This window comes from Pelophylax lessonae (assembly GCF_965119305.1).
Source record: "Pelophylax lessonae genome assembly, chromosome: 5".
Taxonomy (NCBI): domain Eukaryota; kingdom Metazoa; phylum Chordata; class Amphibia; order Anura; family Ranidae; genus Pelophylax; species Pelophylax lessonae.
Window position 1 is genome coordinate 57,086,121 of NC_138772.1, and position 23,996 is coordinate 57,110,116.

Consider the following 23,996-nt stretch of genomic DNA (forward strand, 5'->3'; position numbering starts at 1 on the left):
GGTCAAAATCCAGATTTATTGACTGGACATCCTAATGTGACAATAGTGACAAGGTAGACGCGTTTTCACACACTACAATGTGTGCTTAATACATTGTAGTGTGTGAAACGCGTCTACCTTGTCACTATTGTCACATTGGGATGTCCAGTCAATAAATCAGGCTTTGACAAGACATGGGAACCCTGGATCAACTATCTGTCCGCTCCATTGTAGCTTGATCGTTATGATGGACCCAATAACAGACGTACAGAGCACACTCATTTCCTCCTGGGATAATTTCCTCTTCCTCTTCTTCTATCCCTTTCTGGTGACTTTCCTTTTCCTACTGTTTCTCTCTCCTCTTTTTTTTTTTTCTCTCCTCAATGTTTTGATAATATTTTGGTTGGAGGGGATGTTAAACCCCTCTGTAATTTACACCGCAGTGTCCACCTTCCTTCTACTGGACCCTGTCTGGTTCTCTAGGTTCGGCAGGAGGGAAGAGGTCCGTGCCATTCCGGGGCGTCTAGGTGACAGCTGACAGGATGATCGCCAGGCGCATCTGTCACCTGAATCTCTACGGCCACACAATTGGCAACTATGGTATTTTTATGTGAATGAGGAATGCCCTGCTTGTTTCATTTACCAAGCTTAATTGTCATGCAACTTTGGAAGTTTGTTATCTGTACGTTAAGCCTTGTTTTATTTTTTTTATTTTTTGACACTTAAAACCCAATAAAAATCATTGAAAACTAAATTCAGCAGGAAACGAGCAAATTTCGATCCATGTATGGATGTTTTTCGTTCATGAGAAGTCAATCTATCAATTGAATTTTCATGAATGGGCTTGATGGAAAATGTCCACTTGATCAGCATCTGAAGCCAATGGGCTGTAGCACTTATAAGTGTATTCTGACAGTGGGGAAGTCCCGCTGTCAAAACACAATGACACAGCGGAGAGGATTTCCCCATTGACCTCTAATATGTGGATGGGGAAATTAGTTACGTTTTATTTGTTTAGCCAGCTGAGTGATGTATGGCCAGTTTCAGAGCTTCTCACCCACCACATCTGCATATCACGCAGAGGTCACTAGTCTTACGAAAGCTTAAGTATGCTTATGCGGTTTTTAAACAGCATGCCCTATTCCGAATGGTCAATAGATAAGTCCCATTGGTTGGTCTCCTAAAATCTGTGCTGACCTATAAACACAGATTATACAGAGGCAGATCATTTCATAATGCTGTCAAACCTTAAAGTGGTAGTACAGTCTTTTTTAACTTACAGGTAACCCTCTAATAATGCTTACCTGCAGGTACAGTGAATATCTCCTAAAGTTGCACTGTTTAGGAGATATTCACACTGCATGCTGCCGGTGATGTCACTGGCGCAAGCACTCTGAAGGGACGGCATACCTGTGCCATCCCTTCACAGCTCTGTGCCGCGGGATTGAAATCATTGCAGCTCAGCCAATCGGAGGGCCGGAGCACGCAAACCCGGAAGGAAGACTGGGTGAAGATGGAAGCCCTATTGGCAGTGACAGTGTGCCACTGGAGGGCTTTGTTCTAAGGTAAGCATTTCATAATGTGTTAGTATACAATGCATACTTTTATTTAAAAAAAAAAAGACTGTGGTTTACTACCGCTTTAAAGTGAAACTAAAGTTATAAAAAAAAAAAAAGGCTTATACTTACCTGCTTTATGCAACAATTTTGCAGTCCCTTACCTCTGCTTTAGCTGTCCTCCACCAGCGCGGTCTGCATCTTCTGCCTGCGAGTGCCACCATAGCAAGTTGTGTGCTATGGGAGCATCCATTCAGATGCACTCCTAAGCCAGGATGTGTGCATCCATAGACACACAATCATGGCTTAGCCACACCCCTGCTCCTTCCTCACAGGATTTGACTGACAGCAGCTGGCTCCTGATGCTCCCTTAGTTTTCTGTGAGAAGAGGAGCAAAGGGAGAAGACCTCTAGCCAGGAACAGCTCTGGATTGATCAGAGAAGATAGGTAAGTGTTTTGGTGGAGAGGGGGAGGGGGCTAAAGAAGTGCATTTATTATTTCTTGCACAGGACCCTGATCACAGGTGCAATGTTAAGCTCTTGTAGATATTTCCTCCAGCTTTTTTGCCCATACCTCCATATGGGCTTTCAGTTACAAAGTTGTGGAACATGTCAGTGTACTATGAGGGTGCTTATCAGTCCCATTGAAAACTACAAGCTGTCTGCCACGGTGGCAGGTGGGATTCTTAGTTTTTTTCATTCACAGGTTCCTGTGAATGAATGACGTGGCTCTGTGGGCAAAGCCATTTTCAAATGTGACAGTGGGTATGGGGAGAGGAACCCTGCCTACTGTCACAGGGAGGGGGGGGGGGGTCAAGGGGGTGAGGGGACTGGTGCTGGTGTATGTTACACCGTAAATATGAATTTAACGTGTAACATGCTTCAAAAGGTGAACGTAGCCTTTACATGAGTCAGAATCCCTACGTGCTTCCCAGCAAATCCAAGCTTGGTGGGTTTCTTCAAGGTCATTCTTGTTGGTGGAAACCAGGGTCCCCATGGTCATTGTATCATTTAGGATTTGTGCCCATTCCACTATGTGAAGCAGTGTTGTTAATCTCCAGTGCCATGAGTTTGCAATTCATGCCACTAAAAGGCAGTGTCTCAACATGACCTACTTGGTTTTAGAGAGGTAGCTGGGCACCAACTACAAGACAGCCACCTGTGAGATTACCCTGGTATTTGAGATGCATATTGTTATGTAGACAAAAAAATGGTTTCCTAAAAGACGGATATTATCCAACAACTCCACCAAATGCGTAGGTAGGCGTCAGGCTAGTTGGAACATCAACATTGACTAGGGGGTCACAGGTTATATACGGTTTAATTTGGTACAAAAGGGAGACAGACAATCTTGCAGTTTTCTTTAGCTCAGGTAATTTTGGTGCCCATAATTTGACACACTGTAAACAAATGCTAAGGCTTTTGTCACATGACATTTCAAAGGGGCACCTGTGCACCAGACAGGTTCATATCACAAAACAGTTGTACAGTTATGCTAGGACTCTAGGCTCGCTGCCAAATATCTATTCACCTGTCCCCTTCAAAGACCAATACCGACCTAAATATCACCGCCGTGGCCTCTTCAATTCTTTTTCTACCAGCAGGAGTCGTCGTTCCTCACCAATAGCCATGCCTGCACAGCCACTTTTCATAAACTGCTATAGGGCTATCAACTGACGCAGGAGGTGGCTTGTTGGCGGGCTCATAGAAGGGCATATGGATTATATACAATGCTCTCAGCAAGTGCAAGCATACATTTTAAGCTTTGATTGTTGGCATCTTCAAACCAACATCTCATGTCAATTGCTGGAAGGTAGAACCAACCACTGGCTTCTTAAAAGTGGAACTACCGTCCAAATTTATTTTTTTATTGTAGTTAGATACAGTAACAAGGGGCTTGAATAGCCATAGTGCTTATGTAGCACTGCCTCCGTAGGAACTGCTGACTGAGTATAGATCTATCTTGGGTCTCCCTCGGATTATCCTCTTGCCAGATGCTGGGTATTGTCACACGCTGCCAGGTGCATACAAACACTTTCACTCGTTATCTTCAATGACCAGTCTAGAGGATTTGTTTTGTTGATTTTTATGAAGAACTAGGAGAAGGGATTAGTGGGATACTCCAAATTCAACTATGTACAGTTGAGGACAACTCTCACTTGGCCTTACTTTAATGGAACTGAATAGCAGATCTTCTGCTGAACCGTACAGCACTTGCACATGGAAGAATAAGTCCTTTGCTTGTGTTAGCAGCAGACTCTGAACTCTGTATCTAGAGAACACTAGTCAGTGTCTCCTTTAGCTTACACCCAAGCCCGCTGACTTTCTAGCACCCAGAGGGGCATTACAACAGCAACAGTCTCTAGGATCCCTGTGGGATGTCTGTACTCACAAGGCCCTTGTCCACAGGTCACCTTCTCCCATAGTGAAAATAAAAAAGGGCGCCAGGTCAGTGTAGATAAAAACAAGACCACTTTAATCAATAATCACTTACATCAGGGTAACTTACAAGCAGTGTGCAGAGGTGCTGTGAAATAATGCGCTGTTCCCCCAAGCAGCAGTTAGCAGAATGGATGGCTGTATATCATTCGGACCCACAGGAGATCACTACTGGGAACCAACAGCATAAGACGACTGCACTGTCAGATGAGCCAGCGATGAGCATGCCAAGTGAAGATGACAGCCTATCATATGAGCCAGGACCCGCCACATGGAGTGGCAAGAAACCGGCAGCGTCACGGGCTCTCACGCTCCTCTACGGGTTGCAGTAAGGGTAGAAACACACAGGCAAAGGAGGGGGCGGGCCACAACATGTTTCTGAGGCCTCGCCTCCTGCTTCAGGTCATTTTGACCAGTTTATTAAATCTTGTTTTATTATATACATGTATCATCTGATGTCAGTGAGCGCTGACTCACTTACTTTTTAGTTAGTGATTTGTTTTGTGCCTTCTCCCATAGTACCATGGACATCCTCCCTCAAAAGAGTTCCTGGGTTTCAACATCTCTGACTTTGGCCCTCAGGTCGACCACCTGAGGCCACATGGCAGCCTGAGCTGGGGAGAGGCAGCAACGCCCTCCTCACCTGGACTCCGCTCTCCAGCCAAATACCAGGAGCCACATGTGCACCTCAGATATAAGTACAGTCACCCAGCATGCATCGGGACCTCTCTAGTCTCTATTGGACCGGGTTGTACAGACATCCCAGGCTCTCATCTGCATGGTTTCCTCCCACTGCCCAGTAAACTTCACTACTATTGGATCAGTGTGAAACATCAAGTCAGGATGAGCAGCATCAGAGTCCACTAAGCAGGACCTATCTAATAATCACAGCTCTCTGTTAAGCAGACAGCTCCTAGATTGTCCCAGCTGTCTCCCTGTTAAGCAGAGAAACCAAAAACGATATACACCTGCCTAGCACCTACCTAGGGGAGTGCTACATTTATGTTGCTGTCTGTGCCCCTAACAAAAATATCAAGGTCATTGCAAGTGTTTTTTAATGCCGCCTTCTTGGTTTCTCATTTATTTTTTAATAAAGCCACAATTTATATAAATGGAAGGAAATGTACTTACTATCGCTCAGCTCCCACAGCCGTGGAGGAAGATCACTGAAGTAGTCGTGATTCAAAGCAGCCTGTGCAGATAGCCTATTTTTTGGGAAACACTGGAGCAATTTGGAGGCGAGATCTTCAGCATGATTGATGTAGCTCAGTCTGAAAAAAAAAAATGGTAATATTAGCTGGAAATACAAAAATAAGTAATCACCTAGAGCTCTTTATTTTGACCATTTCTGGACCAGAAGGATTTACCCCCTTAATGACCAGGCCATTTTTTGCGATTCAGCACTGCATTATTTTAACTGACAATCGCGTGGTCGTGCGACGCTTTACCCTAATAAAACTGATGTCCTTTTTTCCCCACAAATAGAGCTTTCTTTTGGTGGTATTTGATCACCTGTGCAACTTTTATTTTTTGCGCTCTAAATAAAAAAAGAGCCTATAATTCAAAAAAAAAAAAAAAAAATATATATATATATATTTTTTACTTTCTGCTATAAAACATTCCAATAAAAAAAAATGTAAAAATCAAATTGTTTTATCATTTTAGGCCCATTTGTATTCTGCTACATTGTTTTGGTAAAATAAATATCCCAGTATGTGTATATTGATTGGTTTGCGCAAAAGTTATCGCATCTACAATCTAGGGGAAAGATTTATGTCATTTTTATTTATTTTTTACTAGTAATGGTGGCGACCAGAGATTTAGCGGGACTGCGACATTGCGGCGGACAGATCGGACACCTAACTGACATTCTTGACACTTTTGGGGGGACCAGTGACATTACTACAGTAATCAGTGCTAAAAATTTGCACTGTTACTGTACTAATGACACTGGCAAGAAAAGGGGTTAACACCAGGGGGTGATCAAAGGGTGAAATGTGTGCCTAGGGTATGCTTTCTAACTGTCAGGGGGATGGGCTTGCTGCATTAACACAGAGTCCTGTGTTCCTTAATAAGAGGAACACAGGGTCTCTGTGTTCATAACTGACAGAACAGCGGCCTGCTGTGTTTACAATGGCAGACCGCCGTTCTGTCTCCACGGGGAGTGATCGCGGGTGCCTGGCGGCAATTGCGGCCGCCCGACCCACTGATTGGCTCTCCCCTATGGCCAATGGGCGCGAGCACCCCCGCTAGCGGTCCCACGCAGCGACATACAGGTATGTTGTTTCACGGGACAGAGCCGACTTGCTGTACTAAAACTATGGCAGCTGGTCAGCAAGCGGTTAAATAGAAAAAGTAGTCAGTAAAAAATAAGGTGCATTCCACCATGAGACTTTTACTAAATATACAAGCAGCAAAGTTACATTTTATGTAAAACCTTACCTTGTAAACCTCCATTCAGTTTAAAATAGAAATAAAAGGCAAAATATTTGTGCATAGGTATAAAAACACGTTGTAAGGGGTTAGCTCGGTAGCGGGTGTGGGTGACCCCTTGCGTGGGTTCGTTACACAGAGAGACAGCCGAGGAGTGGTTGAAAACAACGGTCTATGGTTTATTCTTCCAATTTGCTGGAAACAAGTGCAAGCATCCAAACAGCATAAATCAAACAAACATAAAATAAACCCTGGCCACTTGGGGCGTCTACCTTCACAACACAGGAACTTACCTATGGTGTCTGTCCCAACCTACTGCTGGTCATACAGCAGAAGACCAATAGTCTATTTGTTTTCTTTTCACACAGAAAAAGTCAACACCACCTCACCTTCAGAAGTCTCTCAGCTGACTGCTCTCCTTAACGCACAAAGCCTCAGGATGCAGCAATCAGTAGTCATCCTCTGGATAACTTATAGAGGCCTTAATTGCCTCATTCTGAATAGCTGAAGCTTTCCAACGTCCTTAAACCTTTCTGGCTACCTTCGTAGCCGACACCTGATAGCAATTGGTGAATTGTCTTAACAAGGCAGAAATGTATCTCCCGCCTGTGACAACACCCACAGATTTATCTGACTTCCTGTCACACATTATAAATATAATTTTCTTCTTGTTATAAAAAGGATCACATAATCTCTGTTCTCAGCTGCATGAAGGGCTTGGAGAGCTGGGGGTTGAGAAGCAGCAGCACACTGATCTTCCCAGTGAATGTCTGTGCAGGGGGGGAGTGGTGTCAGCAGAAGTCTGACCAATGGAGGACAGGAAGGCTGTCCTCCCAGCACAGCCAGAAAACTTACCATACTGGGAGGGATATGCGCCTATGCCTAGTGCGGTCAGTTTGAAACAGGAGAGCAGGGGGATAGGCGGGAACACCAGGTATTTCAAACAAAGGAAGCAATAAAAAGAGAACAGGACACTTTTTAAACACAAGTACATGGTACAACAAGCACATATCAGGAATATAAAATGTTGGGGTAATATTCTTTAGGGAGTCCAAATACCATCTCAAGATGGGCTTTAGAAAGCACACTTTTGACCTTCATCACAATTGAAGGCCAATATATGGACTTCCAGCTTTCGATGCTGAAAGATGCTTTCTTGGACAGTGACAGTATGGAGCTAAGAGAGAGAGGACATGTTTTCCCATGTTTTAAGAAAGACCACATCCTTGGTATCTGTATAGATGCTGTGAAATTGTGTAGCAGCCTAGGGAAATGGATGTTGGAAACGCTTTCTTTGATACCTCTGCCTGCAGATGGTGTTACCAAAAAACAGAAAGAAGCCACAACTGGAAAGATACATGATGTATCTAGGATAGCTCTAAGGACAGCCACAGACAACCCAACAATTAGAAGAGACGCTTCAGATTCTGAGTATTGCTTGAGACTGTCTCGCTGTTTCTGAACTCTCAGACAAAGGCAATAAGCTCCTTTGGTGCTCCTTTGGAAAGGCGCTCGTTACTGAACAGGGAGATCTTCCAGCTTGTTTCAGTACCTCTCTGTGAACAAGCCCAATTATTTCTTCTTCTATGGTGCAGAAGAAAGGATTGAAATATCATGCATGTGCAGTTGTCACTGTCCGTCAAGCACAAAAGCAAGTTCAGGAACTCGGGCAACACTTTTCTTCCTTCCTGCTCGTCCTTCTGAGGAAAATATCTGCCAATCTAAGTCCATCCTAGATCAACTCTGTCACATTTATAAAAAGCATCTAGTGAAAATACATTATTAAAAATTATGCAAGGACCTATTAGTGATGTGGCTTCAGTGGGTGAAACCACAGAGAGCAGCAGGAAGACATAGGCATCTGACACAACTGGAAGTGTCGGATGCTGAATATTCCAGGGAAAATGTTCCTTTGCAAGAGAGCAAAGAATAGATTCACCAAAAGTGGTACCACTAAGTATTATTAACTTACTTGTTTTCATTTTAAACAGAGGCATTACTATTTTCAACTTTTTTTAACCTTTTTTTGCATCTCCATGTTGCGGAGCTCCTCCAACCTCTAGTTTCTATCCACATGCACTCCCTCCAGTGTCACCTGCATATCATTGCTGTGAACCAGCTTCCCAATAGTGAAACAAGTCTACACCATGTGTATCAGCATGGTTGCTTGTAGTCATCACCAAGGGCTCATGTGATAGGTTGACAAAGCAAGAGTAGAGTTAGGACCCCATTACAGAATGTCCCTGAAAAGGACCTTCATAACAAAATCATCCAATATTATTATACTAAAATTTGCATTTTAAAAAGATTAAAAACAATGTTTGAAATTAAATCAAATTATTTAAACTAATGACAGCTGATATAGGGTTCTACTGATTTGGATTTAGATCCACTTTAAATCTCAAAGGGCAGCAGGTGAAAGGACGAAAGATTTTATCTGCAAATTTGCTTTGATCTACAGTGGATATAAAAAGTCTACACACCCCTGTTAAAATGTCAGGTTTCTGTGATTTAAAAATATGAGAAAAGATAAATCATTTCAGAACCTTTTCCACCTATAATGTGACCTATAAACAGTTTTTGAATTGAAAAACAAAATTAAATCTTCTGGGGGGGGGGGGGAGTAAAAATAAAAAAACTAAAATAATGTTGGTTACATACTGGGGATGTAGCTGTGTTCAGAATTCAGCAATCACATTCAAACTAATTTTAAATAGGAGCACCTGCCATCATTTAAAGTGCATCTGATTAACCCCAAATAAAGTTCAGCTGTTCTAGTAGGTCTTTCCTGACATTTTTTTTAGTCGCATCCTACAGCAAAAGCCATGGTCCTCAGAGAGCTTCAAAAGCCTCAGTGGGATCTCACTGTTCAAAGGTATCAGTCAGGAGAAGGGTACAAAAGAATTTCCAAGGCATTAGATAACCCACAGAACATAATGAAGACAGTCATCGTCAAGTGGAAAAAATATGGCACAACAGTGACATTACCAAGAACTGGACGTCTCTTTAAAATTGATGAAAAAACGAGAAGAAAACTGGTCAGGGAGGCTGCCAAGAGGCCTACAACAATTAAGGAGCTGCAGGAATATCTGGAAAGTACTGGCTGTGCGGTACATGTGACAACAATCTCCCCTATTCTTCATATGCCTTTTCTTACGAAGAAAAACATGTAAGCCTGGCTACAGTTTGCAAAAACCCCTCTGAAGTTTCCCAAAAGCATGTGAGAAAATGTGTTATGGTCTGATGAAACCAAGGTTGAACTTTTTGGCCATAATTCCAAAAAGATATGTTTTGCGCAAAAACAACACTGCACATCACCAAAAGAACACCATACCCACAGTGAAGCATGGTGGTGGCAGCATCATGCTTTGGGGCTGTTTTTCTTCAGCTGGAACAGGGGCCTTAGTCAAGGTAGAGAGAATTATGAACAGTTCCAAATACCAGCCCATATTGGCACAAAACCTTCAGGCTTCGGATAGAAAGCTGAATATGGGGAAGAACTTCATCTTTCAGCATGACAACGACACAAAGCAAATATCCAAATCAACAAATAAATGGCTTCACTAGAAGAAGAATAAGGTTTTGGAATGGCCCAGCCAGAGCCCAGATCTGAATCTGATTGAAAATCTGTGGGGTGATCTGAAGAAGGCTGTGCACAGGAGATCCCCTCGCATCTGACAGATTTAGAGTGTTTTTGCAAAGAAGAGTGGGCAAATATTGCCAAGTCAAGATGTGCCATGACTCATACCCATGAATTTAAGGATGTGCACACTTATACACCCATATTATTTTAGTTTTTTTTTTTTTTTACTTCCCTTCACCTAAAAGATTTCAGTTTGTTGTTCAACTGAGTTGTAAAGTTTATAGGTCACCATAAAAGGTGGAAAAAGTTCTGAAATGATTGATCTTTCTCTCATTTTTTTACATCACAGAAACCTGGCAATTTAACAGGGGTGTGTAGACTTTTTATATCCACTGTATCAAAGCAATTAAGGGATGTTAAAAGTCCACTCAGACAGTCATTAAAGAACAACATTTTGGAACCTCTTATATTTAGTGTATATTTAAAAATTATAAAATACACACAGGATCGTAGAGCTGGCCAATGAGAATATAGCACATAGCAGAGATGCCACCCAATAGTACTCCCTTCTTCCAGCTCTCCACAGCAAAACCATGACCGTTATTCTGGTCAGCAGGTTTGGATGGGAGATAGCGGTCATCCGCACTTTGAGGACTTGAGCAAATCTCAGCAGATACAATTTTTTTTTTTTTTTAACCATAAAATATTTCCATATATTTATAGCATACGCATGCAGATCTATATTGCTTTAGTGGCTAAATCTCCAATTTTCTGAAAGTGGAATTTTAGTCCAAAAATATTTTGGCAGTAAACGTATCGCAGCTTAATCCTACGAACTGTTATAGGCTTCGTTTTCTGGTAAAGCAGCACAGCATGCTGTGATCTATCTACGACAATTACATCTAGCCTAAGGCGCATGTATGCTGAATTCCTCATTCTCGGCATCAGAGAGAAGCCATAATGGGGAGTACTGGAGACAGGGTGATGCAGTCATTACACTGGCATCACACAGTAAGTCTTGTGATAATCCACTGAGTGTGCAAATTACATGGGACTTTCAAGATACCACAAATTGCACATGGGTGATATATTAAAACATTTTGAATCTATTATTTATATAAAATATGTATAAAAATATCTATGAAATGTATGAGATGCATGATATACGTCTCTTGCAGCAAGTTTAATTTCCAACATAAATCCAGAATATTGCATTCTATTATGTGTAATCACATATGGAAAACGTGTCCATCTGTAATTGTTTTATAACACAATGTGGCTGGAAAGATTAATTTTATTGATGTGTTTTATGGACAAGTCTGCTTCATTGCAAATAACCAATTATGGTAAATGTCCAAAACAGAGTGGAAATGGCAATAAAAACCGTCCCGCATGCAATTCACCACCTCTCACATGGGCCCCTCCCCATTATCCACCAATAGGAGTGTAAATAGGAACGGTTTGATGAAAAAGAGGGGAGACCCTTAGACCTCCACAATGGAGCCTTCTGTGGTCTGTGCTGCTTCAGACATACAGTGCTCAGAATAAATGAGTAAACCCCAACAGAGTTGTCAGAAAACCTTTACTTTCCTTTCAGAATCAACATTTTCGATTGGACACTATGCTACAAAATATTCCCAGAAATGCAGGTCACTGATTGCAACCAAGATTTGTTCATTTGCACACATAAAAAGTATTTTTCCTAACACATTCATTCAAGACCATGTTGCAAAAATGAATATACCCCAATGAAAGTCTTAGGAGCAAAGAAAAGACAACAAAATCCTAATTAACAAGAATTCAACAACAGGTGAGTTTAATTATTCATTAAACCGGTGTCCAGCAGACAGTTGATTATAAAAGGGCGTTTCTTAAAGAAAACACCTTCCCATTTCATGCTGTCAGCAATGGCACCACATGGAAGAGTCACAAGGCCTGAGAAAGTAAATAAATTCTTTACACAAGAAAGGTGAAGGCTACAAGATGATCAGCAAAGCTTTACTCATCAGTCAAAATACAGAAAAAGTGATCCAAAATTATTATTTTTTTTTTATCAAGAAAAAACTTTATTAAAGTACATGAACAAAAACATAGCACAGACACAGAGTCCAGAGCATACTCAACACAATCTGCAATGTTCAAATGCATAAATAACATACAGCGATAGCATAACCACCACACAGTGAAGTGATACAAAAATTTAACAAAGATGGAACTGCAACCATCTCACAGAGACATCCAGGCCGTCCACGGAAGTTGACATCGCAAGAGGAGCGTCTTCTGATGAGAAGGGTTGAAGAAAAATCGGCAAGCAAATTCACTGCAGTTCGCTAAAGAAGTAGAAAGCCAAACTGAGGTGATTGTTTCCCATGACACAATAGGAATGGCATGCATGCATGTCGTCCATGAAGGAAGCCTCTCCCAAAGCCCAAGCACAAAAAAGCCCACCTAGAATTTGCCAGGGCCCATGCTAAAAAAGAAGAAGACTACTGGGACTGGGTAATTCAGTGATGAGCCCAAGATAAATTTTTTCGGAACCGATGGCTTCAAAACTGTATGACGTTGCAAAAGTGAGGAGTACAAAGAAAAATGAATGGTGCCTACAGTCAAACATGGTGGTGGCAGTGTCCTGTTGAGCTGCATGAGTGCTGCTGGTGCCGGGGAGCTGCATTTCATTGATGGTATCATGAATTGACAGATGTAATGCTCTATATTGTAAGAGAAGGTGCTACCATCACTCCATGCCCTTGGTCGCCGTGCACTTTTCCAACATGACAATGATCCAAAACACACATCTAAGGCCACTGTTGCATCTCTGAAGAAGAACAGGGTGAAAGTGATTCAGTGGCCAAGTATGTCTCCTGATCTGAACCCAACTGAACACCTATGGGGAAGTCTGAAGAGACAAGTTGAGCATCACTCTCCATCCAGCATCCAGGATCTAAAATACATCGTTCTTGAAGAATGGAAAAAGATAGATGTTGCAATATGTCGCCAACTTCTTTGTTCAATACCTAGAAGACTGGGTGCTGTCCTTACAAATCATGGAGGTCATACAAAATCCTAGATGTAGTAGTTTTTGTTGTGGGGTCTATTCATTTTTGCATCAACTAATTTGAGTAAAGCTAAATATTTTGTAATCTAAGTTATATTATTACTCTTACTTTCATGTAATGGAGCTAAACAAATGTTAAACTGTTGGAATTGTTCTTGTGTTCATTGAGATATTGATTAAAATCTTACTTTTTAAAAGTGTGTACTTATTTTTGCTGAGCACTGTATATAGGCACAGTTTTGAACTGTAAGGTGGGGGATCCGACATGTTGAAGGAGTCTGCTGCTACATAAAGGGGCACCTCCATAAATCTCAGAAGGAAGTATCAGATGCTACAACATGACAAAGGCACAACAAGAAAAAGAAAGAGAGACTGTCCTGCTGTATATGGGACATAAGGGGCAAGTAGAGAAGAACGCAGAAGGTTGATGATTTGAGCTAGAGTATATCTGCCTTATTAAATGTAGAGAGTGGCTGCTGCTTTTCCACTTTAAAGGCTGTCCAAGATCCGTAAGTGGGCAGTGCTCAAAAGTGCAGGAGATGTGATGTCACTGAAAGTGATGCACCAGTGGACCAGATGTAGTTGGTCCTCTCAGAAGCACAGTGAGAAGATTAGATGTAAAGGGAAAAGTCCGAAAATACACAATAAAAGGTGTAGCTAAGTAGGCTGGCACTATTCCAGGCATGTAAGGTAAATGACATCATTTCTTTAATCTATATATTCTACAGGCAAGAATAGCTTACATATTTTTAATGAAAACCCATCCTTATTCATAGCCTGGGCTATAATTAAGCAGAGCATCCTGTCTATAACACATAAGCTGCTCTCATGCTTGTGTTTTATATGGGTTGAAGAAAAGATGCTGATTATAGTACAAGCCCGGGATAGTGCAGAACCCCTTATCTACATTAATGTTGAAGCTGGCAGCTTTGGGTGAGCACCCCCGCCAAACCTGATAGCTGCTAAAAAGTTAACTGTGGTTTCATCACTTGAATAAGCAAGGTGCCTCTGACTGCATGGATGGGAATGATGGTGGGGGTTAAGGAGCAAGCAGTGGAAAATGTCTTGTCATGCATAGAGATTCTGTTTCTGGAGAATTGTTGTCAGCAACAGGATCATAAGTGTGACTTTGGACTCAAGGTGGGCCTCTTTCCTGGAGCGAAGGACTTTGCTCCTATCGATCGTTTTAGGTGAATCTAATCACACAGCTTGGAAGAATAAACCTCCCTTGTTCAGTTTGCTAAAATATGCAAACTATGCTATGTGCCAATTTGTTGCTCTTCTTAGCCAGCTTTGAGATCCATGAAAAATAGCAGAGCTGGGTCCCAGGTTCCTCTGTAGTCTACACTATAGCTAAGCAATACAACCTGGGCAAGGTGCACCCCAACTTGTAATTGAACAACTGTAGCACAATGATAAGATCATCACTGGGTTCTCTCCTTTTGGAACTATGTTCACACGTACACTGTGCAAAGCAATAGAGCCATTGGCTCAAACTTCTGCCTTCTGCACCTCCCAGCCTTAAGGCTTTATTAACCATAGTATGGCCTTAGCGCAGGTCAAAAGCCTGTGAACACAAGCATAACAGCTGGCCACAAGATGGCTGAACTTTGAAATGAGAATAGCAGATATTAACACAACTACCTATTCTATATGACCTCACCAGAAGGATCTAACATACATGTCACAGAAGAGGTTAATACGTTTCTGCATGGTAAGTCAACAGTTGGAAGCACGCACTACTGCTCAGTATGGAAGACTTTTATGACCAACCACCATCCTAATGTCTTATTTTTCTATAACTAGACCCAAGTAAAACTTTGTTATCTCAATGACTGCTAAAGCCCATAATTTATAGAATTAAAGAGCACCTGTAATAAATACAAAGCTATTCTGCAAGGTGCATGTCGTAACAACAGACATGCTTACAGCAGGAAAGAGTAGAGTGGCAGAGAGATAGGCTTATACATTATGTAGGCCGTACTATAAGGACATTAAGGAGACGTTTTGGAGAACATTGCTGAGCCATTGAGGCCGGCAAAGTTGAACATAGCGTCCCCAGACACTTTACCAAACACCACAACAAATCAAGCTCCGGCCTGAAGGTCTGGGTCATTGAATCTATTCCTTCAACTTTTCTGAAGCGGAGAGGTTTGTGCGTTTAGGTCTCAGAGAAATTTATTGGGTTTATGCCCTTTACGCTTTGTCACCTGGTGGCATAAATGAAGAACTAGAAGGTAACACTTTATTGTAGAATGTCCCCATGATTAACATAATTTTTTTTTTTTTTTTGTGTAATTTCTATACAAATTATTTTTATGTCATTTTTATTATTTTTATTATTATTTTTATCATTTTTTAAAATATTTATGCTATTTTTCAAGTATTTTTTCAATCTTTATGTCTGTAGCACTTGTTTTCATTTATGGGTTAATATGCTTGTCCTAGGTACACACAATGTCAATAGTGTGGCCAGCCTTCTTTCCCTTCCCTCCGTTCTGCTGTATTGGATTGGCCCCTCGCACTCCCGATCATGTCTGCCCATATATTTGTTCATCGATCTTCAGCGGGTGGAGGCCTGACGAAGGAGCCGCGCATGCCCTGAAACATGTAACCTGCCATCCACCCTGTCATCTGATACCGGCCGCCTGCGTCTCTGCATAGTTGCTAGGAGCCCTATGCCGCATAGAGAACGCCCACACAGGAAGCAGAGTCCCGGATGTCCGCTCATCTGAACTCTGGCTCCCCAGATTCCATAAGGCTTCTTGGATCGCCTCAGCTTGTCTTTTATCTGCTATAGCTTGCTATTTTGTAAGTGTTTTTAATCTTTTACCTTCAAATAAAACAAGTTACTGCACGTAAAGGCGCCTTGCTTCTTCTTCCTTTATCAGTCTGCTGATTCTCCTTTCACTGCCCAGTCACTGGCTGAAGGAGGGACAAGACCTGTAAAAACTTGGCAATACTTGGATTCAATCTCAGCAGTTTCCTGCGGAATCAGCCAATATTCCATCTGTGCGTGTCCCTGCCAGCATTGCATAGCTTGACAAACTTTGTTCTGAAGATCAAAGGAGCCAGACTGAAAGTTTTTGGGCAAGCAGTGCTTGCAGCCAGTCAGCTGTTCAGGTATTTGCACAGCCATGGGCACCAGTTGTCATGATAGAATAGCCTACAGTGGAGATTTATCCATCCATGCTCCTGTACGATAGTCTAAACCAAATACCAAATCCAGTTTCTAGGTTTCCCATGATATCCCTTTCAGACACTGCAGCTCACAGTGGGATAAGGGGGGAGGGGGTTGGGGGGGCAGCAACAGAGATAGTACTGTTAACCCAGAAAGAAGTGGACAGGACTAGCAATGGACAGATGCTAATTGACAAGCTATAGGCCTTGATGAGTGGGTGTCAGTCTTGAGGAGTGAGCATTCTGAGGCAGATTGCATTTGCATACCAACATGTGATGCTAGGCAACTAAAATCCAATGAATTAAAGGAGTGGTACATTCCAGGCCATACAGTGAAGCCTAATGCATTGTAGCACACCACAATGCATATACAATGAGAGCAATTTACTAAGAATTAAGCAGCTAGAATCTGGAGCAGCTGTGTGTGGCAACCAATCAGCTTCTAGCGTTCATGGTCAAAGCAGAGCGGAAACAAAACTGAATTGGTTAAAATGCACAGCTGTTCCATATTCTGATTGCTCAATGCTTCGTAAATTCCTCCCAATGTGTGTTTGAAAAAAGTGTAACCTTTTTTTTTTCTATTCATAATGAATGAATGGCCTTCATGAAACACACATTAACGTGTGTACAATAATGCATTGATACAGTTCCAAAGGTGATGGGCTTTTACCAGATTTGCCTAATGTGCATGGAATACGGACAGGTAAAGTGAATAACTTTGATTATCTTGTTTCAATTGTATCTGAAAGTGGGTAGGATATAATGGGCAGCAAGTGAACATGTTGACACTGAAATTGATGTGTTGAAAGCAGAGAAAAAATTGGCAAGCCTAGGGTTTTTGAGCGACTTTGACATGGGCCAAATTGTAATAGCTAGACGACTGGGTCAGAGCAACCCTAAAAACTGCAGCTCTTATGGGATGTTACCGGTCTGCAGTGGTCAGGACCTACCAAAAGTGGTCCAAGGAAGGAAAACTGGCAAACTGGCGACAGTTTATTGGGTGGCCAAGGCTCATTGATGCACAATTGGATCGACATGTGTAGTCTGATCCAATAAAAGAGCTACTGTTACTCAAATTGCTGAAAAAGGTAATGCTGGTTCCGTTAGAAAGGTGTCACAGTTTGTTGTGTATGGGGCTGCGGAGCCACAGACCGGTCAGGGCACCCATGCTGACCTGTGTCCACGGCCAAAAAGTGCCTACAATGGGCTTCAGAGCTGCACCACAGAGCAATGGATGAAGGTGATCTGGCCTGATGAATTTAAAAATGGTTTTAGGAATGCAACAAAGTTTGAAGTGTTCTCCAGATCTCAATCCAATCGAGAATCTGTGGGACGTGCTGGAAAATCAAGTCCAATCCATGAACGCCCCACCTTACAACATAGAGGACTTAAGGTATCTGCTACTGACAGCTTAGTGCCAGATACCACAGCATACCTTCAGTGGTCTAGAGCAGTGGTCCTCAACCCTGGCCTACAGGGCCCACTAACAGGCCAGATTTTCAAGATAACTGAAATACATCCCAGGTGATATCATTTGCTGCTCAGTGATTGCAGTACTCTAGTCTGCATCTCCCCAAGGTAATACTTAAAATCTGGCCTGTTAGTGGGCCCTGTAGGCCAGGGTTGAGGACCACTGGTCTAGAGGAGTCCATGCATGGTGAGTGGTCACAATGTTATGGCTAATCTGTGTAAATTGGTTGTATTGTGCTGCCAAGTGTGATGTTAAGGCAGTAACTTCCCACATTTGGTACTCCTCAATAAAGCTCAAGGAAAATTAACAAAATTAAACAAATATATTTTCAACTGTAAAGAATTTGGGATTAAATACTGGACTTCCAAATTCATTTTGCTGCAAGACTGGCCGTACTGAATGACAAAATCTGGATATTCATGGTCCTTTTCATAAACTTGAAATGAAGTCTTGATTTACTGGGACTGCAGCTAGCCATTATGTTTGTCAAATATATTGAACACAACAATTTTAAAATATCTTTCAAATTTAATTTTAAAAAAAATGACCTCATGGTCTGTGAGACTTTAGGCCTTGGTGCCGGGACCTAAAGAAGTCCCTGCCTTAATGGTTGCCAGACAGGACTATTTTCCTTAATCCACTTCAAAGCCTTCCCTGCTTTTAGATAATTGCTTTTCAGCTGAATTTGTTCAACTTAAAAAATTTAATTAAAAAAGAAAAAAAAAAAAAAGAGATTTAAAATACATTTTTTTTCTGCAAATGGCAGGTCAGCAGTCGGTCAAACAAAATGCAAAGTCTCACTTTAATGGGAGACGGTGGACTGCTACAGGCATGTGCCATGAACTCCTGAACTCCTGAGTCCTGCTCAAGAGCAAGTCTACGCCATATAATTATTAGGACAGGAGCCTTTTAAATAAACAGAGATTAGTCTTGTCTCTGCATATGTGATTAGTGCACAAGGATTAAAAAAGGTAAATACGTCCCACTGTATACTGTTGGCGTTTTATCATGAATCTGGGGATCGGATGTCAAATTACAGGCACAGTCTTGTATTTCTTGTCTATACTCCAAGTATTTTATTCCAGACGTTAGCTTCCTTCTAGAAATAGACAGAAGCGGCTTTACATCCTGGTTAAATTGCTCTGGCCAATCTAAGTTCTTATTAATCACTTCCAATAAAAGGATCATTTCAATCGTCTAAAATGTTTGAGGAATTCTTTCCTTGACAAAAACAAAGTCATATATCTCTAACAGATCATAACGCTGCAAAGCCAGGTTGTACCTGTCAATGGTCACTATTCATGAACAGAATTCAGTATTTGTAATGAAATAAATCCCAGTCACCATCTTTAGAATACTGATATTATTTACTTTCATCTGGAAGGACACAGTGCAGTGGAACAGTGTTCCCCCCTTTTCAGTTGTATTTAATATGTCACTATATATTTCTTTGGTTTATTTAAAAGGATTGCCTGTGTTTAGCTATTTTATTTTTATAGATACCAGTGCAACTTTAAAAATATTATCTGTTGCCTTTTCTTTCTTAGAGAACGGTTATTATAGATGTAGCACCCTCCAAGGTAGGTGCTAGATAACTTAGAGTGGGGCCTTGCCTGCTTAACAGCAGGGCCATATTGTTCAGCTAGGCTGACATGTGCTCCCAGGTGTGCCTGTTGTGCTGGGGAGACTCCCCACTGTATCCTATGAGGGCTCTCGTTGGGCAGTGGAGGAAACCTGGCACACCAGGGCTTGTATCCATTCTGGAAGGGCAGATTCTGCCACATAGCATTCTGGGAGGGGGTATAAGTCTGTGGGGCGCGCATGTCAGATGGTCTTTGGCGGGAAGCAGAGTCCCAGGAGGGAGGTGACGGCTGTCCCTCCTCCTGTCAAGAGAAAACCGGGTGTCCCAGGTGGCTTGCCTGAGGGGACACAGGGCTGAGCTGAGCTGCAGAGAAGGATCCAGCAGAGCGTTGAGGTAGAGTTTCAGGAAAGCATTCTGAGTCGTGAGTACTGCAAACTGCTCCCTGGGGTCTGCCTAGGAGAGGGGACCACTCCAAAGAAGGTCAGAGGGATCCAGGAGCTAGCTAGCCAGGCAGTGGTGACAGTAACAGGGGTGCCAGAGTTAACCCTGAAGAGTAAAGGGGGTGCCCTGAAGTGTAAAGTGTTGCAGCAGTATTTGCAAGTGGCTACCTCAGGTAGGGAGGACTGGAGGAAGCAGTGAAAAGGGACTTTTGAGCTAACAGGAGTGTCAGAAGTCAGTTTCAGTTCAGTGACAGCAAGTCAGTGTTCACAAGTGCCAGTAAGCGTTCGTCGGCATTCAGCCGGCATCAAGCCAACGCTAGAAGGCATTTTTTTCTCAAGTGTCCCATTCTTGTAACTAGTTGAGCCAGAGGAGTATCCAACTCATCCCCTTCTCCCATCCAAGTTCCTAAAATAAAACTAAAAACCAAAGATGTCGGACTGGTCATCATCTCAGTATTCACACTTGGGCAACAAGCTTAAATGTGCTGTTGGTGTTAACGGTAACCCTGGCAGACCCACATCTGGCACAATGCCTGGAATTCTGCTACATAAGCTTTTTTTTAAAATTAAAATCACCTTTCCTTTTGTGTTAGCTTAGTGATTTGAGGCCTGTGTCTTCATTGCCAGGAACAGTGAAGATATCACTGTTGCAATGCACTTATGTAATCACTGCAGATCAGAAACTGCTAGAAGCATACAGCTCTTGCATTTGGTTAGCTACAGCGTAAAAGGTCAAATGTCTTCAGACCAGAACTGGAGATCTGCAAATCTGTGCGAAATGATAAGTTCACCATTAAAAAAATAAATAAATGTACATTTTTTTTGCAGGTAAAAAAAATGTTTATTTACTCATTTTGTTTTTGTAGGAGCCTGGAAAGCATTTCACCCGTGATCAGCAGATTGTGCGTGTAATGCAGGGCTCCTGCAGACTGTCAGTGTAAGCTGTCCACTCATACACCGTACGGGAAGGTAGTTACACAATGACAGGAAGAATCAATGAACTACCTAGAGCACTTAACAGCACTGTCGGTACTTGTAATTCATGCATTCAAAGAACTCTGTAAATGAACGATGCAGCTGTGCGGGCAGAGCCCCACACGGTCGCGCTCTCTTAAAATAGTGACAGCGGGTGCAGGGGGTAAATCCCCGGCCTGCTGTCTCTGGGGGGGGAATCGGGGAGCGGCTGCAGGAGTGGGAAGGGTGGAACATATAACATGTTCCCAAAGGTGAACTTATAGATTAAGTACCAAAGTACTACAGTTTTTATGTATTTCTCAATAGCCATTTTTCATTTATGCTAATTTTCATTGTGTTTTCTTGATTATGTGCACAGCATCTAGGAAGGTGTGAGAACAGCCTGCCATTTTCAAAATGTAGCTAAGCCAAGATTACATGGACACTTGCCAGGGGCAGAACTCAGTAACTAGTAATACATTTCCAATGTATGAAAATACACGTCTAATTGACATCTATAGGCCTCGATGCACATCAATGGATGAAAATACATATCTGAACTATTTTCCATGACACACCAACACATACAGTATGTGTAAACTTATGGTCTGCCAAGTACTATGCATTTGATGCTTTGTTATGCACACAATATAATACCTAAGTGCCAACAGGGCCTAAAGCTTTAGGCTACATTCACACCTGAGCGTAGCGTTTTCGCGCGTTTTTTACCACGATTTTACAGCGATTTTTACCGCGATTTACAGGCGTTTTTACAGGCGTTTTTTGTGCAGGCGTTTTTAGATTGAAAAGAAACCAATGGAAAACGCCTGTAATCTGTCCAAAAAGAAGCTCATGTACTTTTTTGAGCGTTGGGCGTTTTGCTAACAGCGTCAAAACGCTCAGATGTGAACAGGGGCCATTGAAATGAATAGGATTTGTCTTGTTGGGCGTTTTGAGAGCTGATCCTAGAGCAGAACAACTCCCCAAAAACGCCCCAAAACGCCTAGATGTGAACGGAGCCTTAGCATTTGCTTTAATCTACTTCCCCAACAGCAAATGCTTACCTTTTTTATTTCACCTGCACCATTCAGTGCTGGGAGCCAAAGGAATGACCCAGTACATTCAGATATGGAAAAGTGTGGCTAGGACAATCGGCATGGTCACAATAAAGGCACATCCTGATAGTGATGTAGGATCATGGGACATGTAGTTCTATTTTAACATATAAAAAAACTACTAGATTGCAAAAGCAGATTCTCAAGGCAGAAAGAAAATGTAGGCAGCATGAGCACATTTGGTGTATATATACATCTATATGCTACAAAGAGTTTAAGAAGCAACGTAGAGTTTCTGTGTTTTCAGATGTCTCGAACTTAAAAGTTGACCTAGAAACAGAGGTTCATTGGGGAGCTAGATGGCAAATGAGGTTTATTGTTCATAAAAGTAAAGTTACAAACGTTGGAGCTAAAAGCCTCCAGTATCATACAATCTACGGTGAGTAACGGTGGTTCAGTAAATAATGGAGAAGACCAGGTAGATCATGATTTAATAAACAGCATATAAAGAATAGGTCTGGAGTTCAAAGTGAAACGAATAAAAGGCCAACGTGACTAAGGCTTGTAGAAGAGGTTGGGGTCAGATTAAGATTAAATACATGCTAATGTAAAAGAACTTGGAAAGCACCTGATTGGAATGACGGAGTTATGCTGGGTGGGATCTTGGCATGATGGACTGAAGGAGGTCTTGTCTCCAGATTATTCAGAGCTCTTGCCAGTGTCAGACGAGCTTTTCTTGCCCTATCTTACCTAATCCCTTCATTTTTTCCACCTGAACTTCTGTTCTTTTCTGCCTTTTTTCATCCATATTGCTTTATAAAAGATGTTCAATTTTCAGTTTATCGTAATTATCATGGCAGCTGGATAGGGGTCTCAGGGTCTTTGAAGGCCGTTTTTGATAACATTTGGAAACTGGTGAGGTATCCCTTCCAAAAATAGGTGACAATGATAACAAAACAATAATTCTTAGGCAAAACAAATATTCTTAAATGGTCCCCGAGGCAGTGCAGTGGCGGTTGGGTTCATAACATGGATGTGCCAGATACTGCTGATTTATTCGTAAATCGGACCTTCAATGATTTTAGACCTGTAAGGGGCTCAGTTATAATTTGTTCTTTTTTTATTATATTTATAGTGTATTTAAAATAAATGGCTGCAATGGCCATTTGACTCCTAAAGTAAGATACAAGAGGCAAAGACTTAAATTTTTCAAATTCTATCTCACTCAGAAAGGGTAGGCTATTTTAAAAGTCTAAAGATATTACATGGGCTATTTTGATATATGCTTCCTTAGTTTAGATATTTATATTGCAAACATCTGTTATTAAGGTTCAATGCAACTGTGCATGCCCAACTGACCTGCAAAAAATAAAAGAATTGTGATAAGAGACACAAAATGTAGCTCAGTTTTTGGTACAACATTACAAAACGTTTTGTGGAGCTGGAGAGCGCACAAAGAAGGGCAAGTAAATTACTAAAGGGGCTCAAGAATTAAATGTATTCGGGGCTTGGACGGCTGCCAATGCCGGCTTCACGGGATCTGACAGCGACTATAAGCGACAGGGAAACACTGCTGACACCCGCCCGAGATCGCCACCAGACCCAGCGACAACCCAGCAACATGTGGGGCAAAAGAAAGGAGCAGACAGGGCCCCTGACCCTTGAGATTTCTTCTCCCCTGCTCACTCCCGCGGCAGCCAAGATGGCACCGGCAGCGTGTGTACATCACACGGCCAGGCAGCCACAGCGCCCACAGGCACCTCTGAGGGGATCCACAGACTCCCACAACAGGAGGAGGAGGCCCATCCTCAGCATTCAACAGCCCGGTTAAGCAAAAAAGGAAAGTGGGAGAACACAAGGACCTTGTGAGTAATTTTTCTTTTACCTCAGAGCCCAGCAGAGCAGTTAATGAATTTAGTGAATGGCTGGATGCATTTCCCACAGTGGGGCAGCCTATTCTAGACTCCACTTTAAAAGACATGCTCATTACCCTGAGAGGAGCACTACAGATGGACATGGCAGGCTATAAGTCCCAAACTACCAGAGAATTGGAGATCATGGGTGACAGAGTGAGCCACATTGAAAATAAATTGGAAGACTATGCACAAGCACACAATGAAGTGGTAGATGCTCATGATGATCTGGCAGATGACATTCGCAACATGAAACTTAAAATGGCGGATTTGGAGGATAGATCCCGCCGAAACAATGTAAAATTCTGGGGGATCCCTAAGAGTGTCCCTCCCACTGATCTGCGCACATACCTCCAA

General features: G+C 42.1%; 1 protein-coding gene across 2 annotated transcripts in view; it reads right to left on the reverse strand.

Moving 5' to 3' along the window:
• The window catches only part of CDK14 (cyclin dependent kinase 14), a 786,329-nt gene that overhangs the window by 181,188 nt on the left and 581,145 nt on the right, over positions 1-23,996 (reverse strand). For both annotated transcript variants that reach the window (XM_082258252.1, XM_082258251.1), the window contains exon 13: positions 5,105-5,244. In XM_082258252.1, coding sequence (XP_082114378.1) covers positions 5,105-5,244 — 140 coding nt within the window. The remainder of the gene's footprint in view (positions 1-5,104; positions 5,245-23,996) is intronic.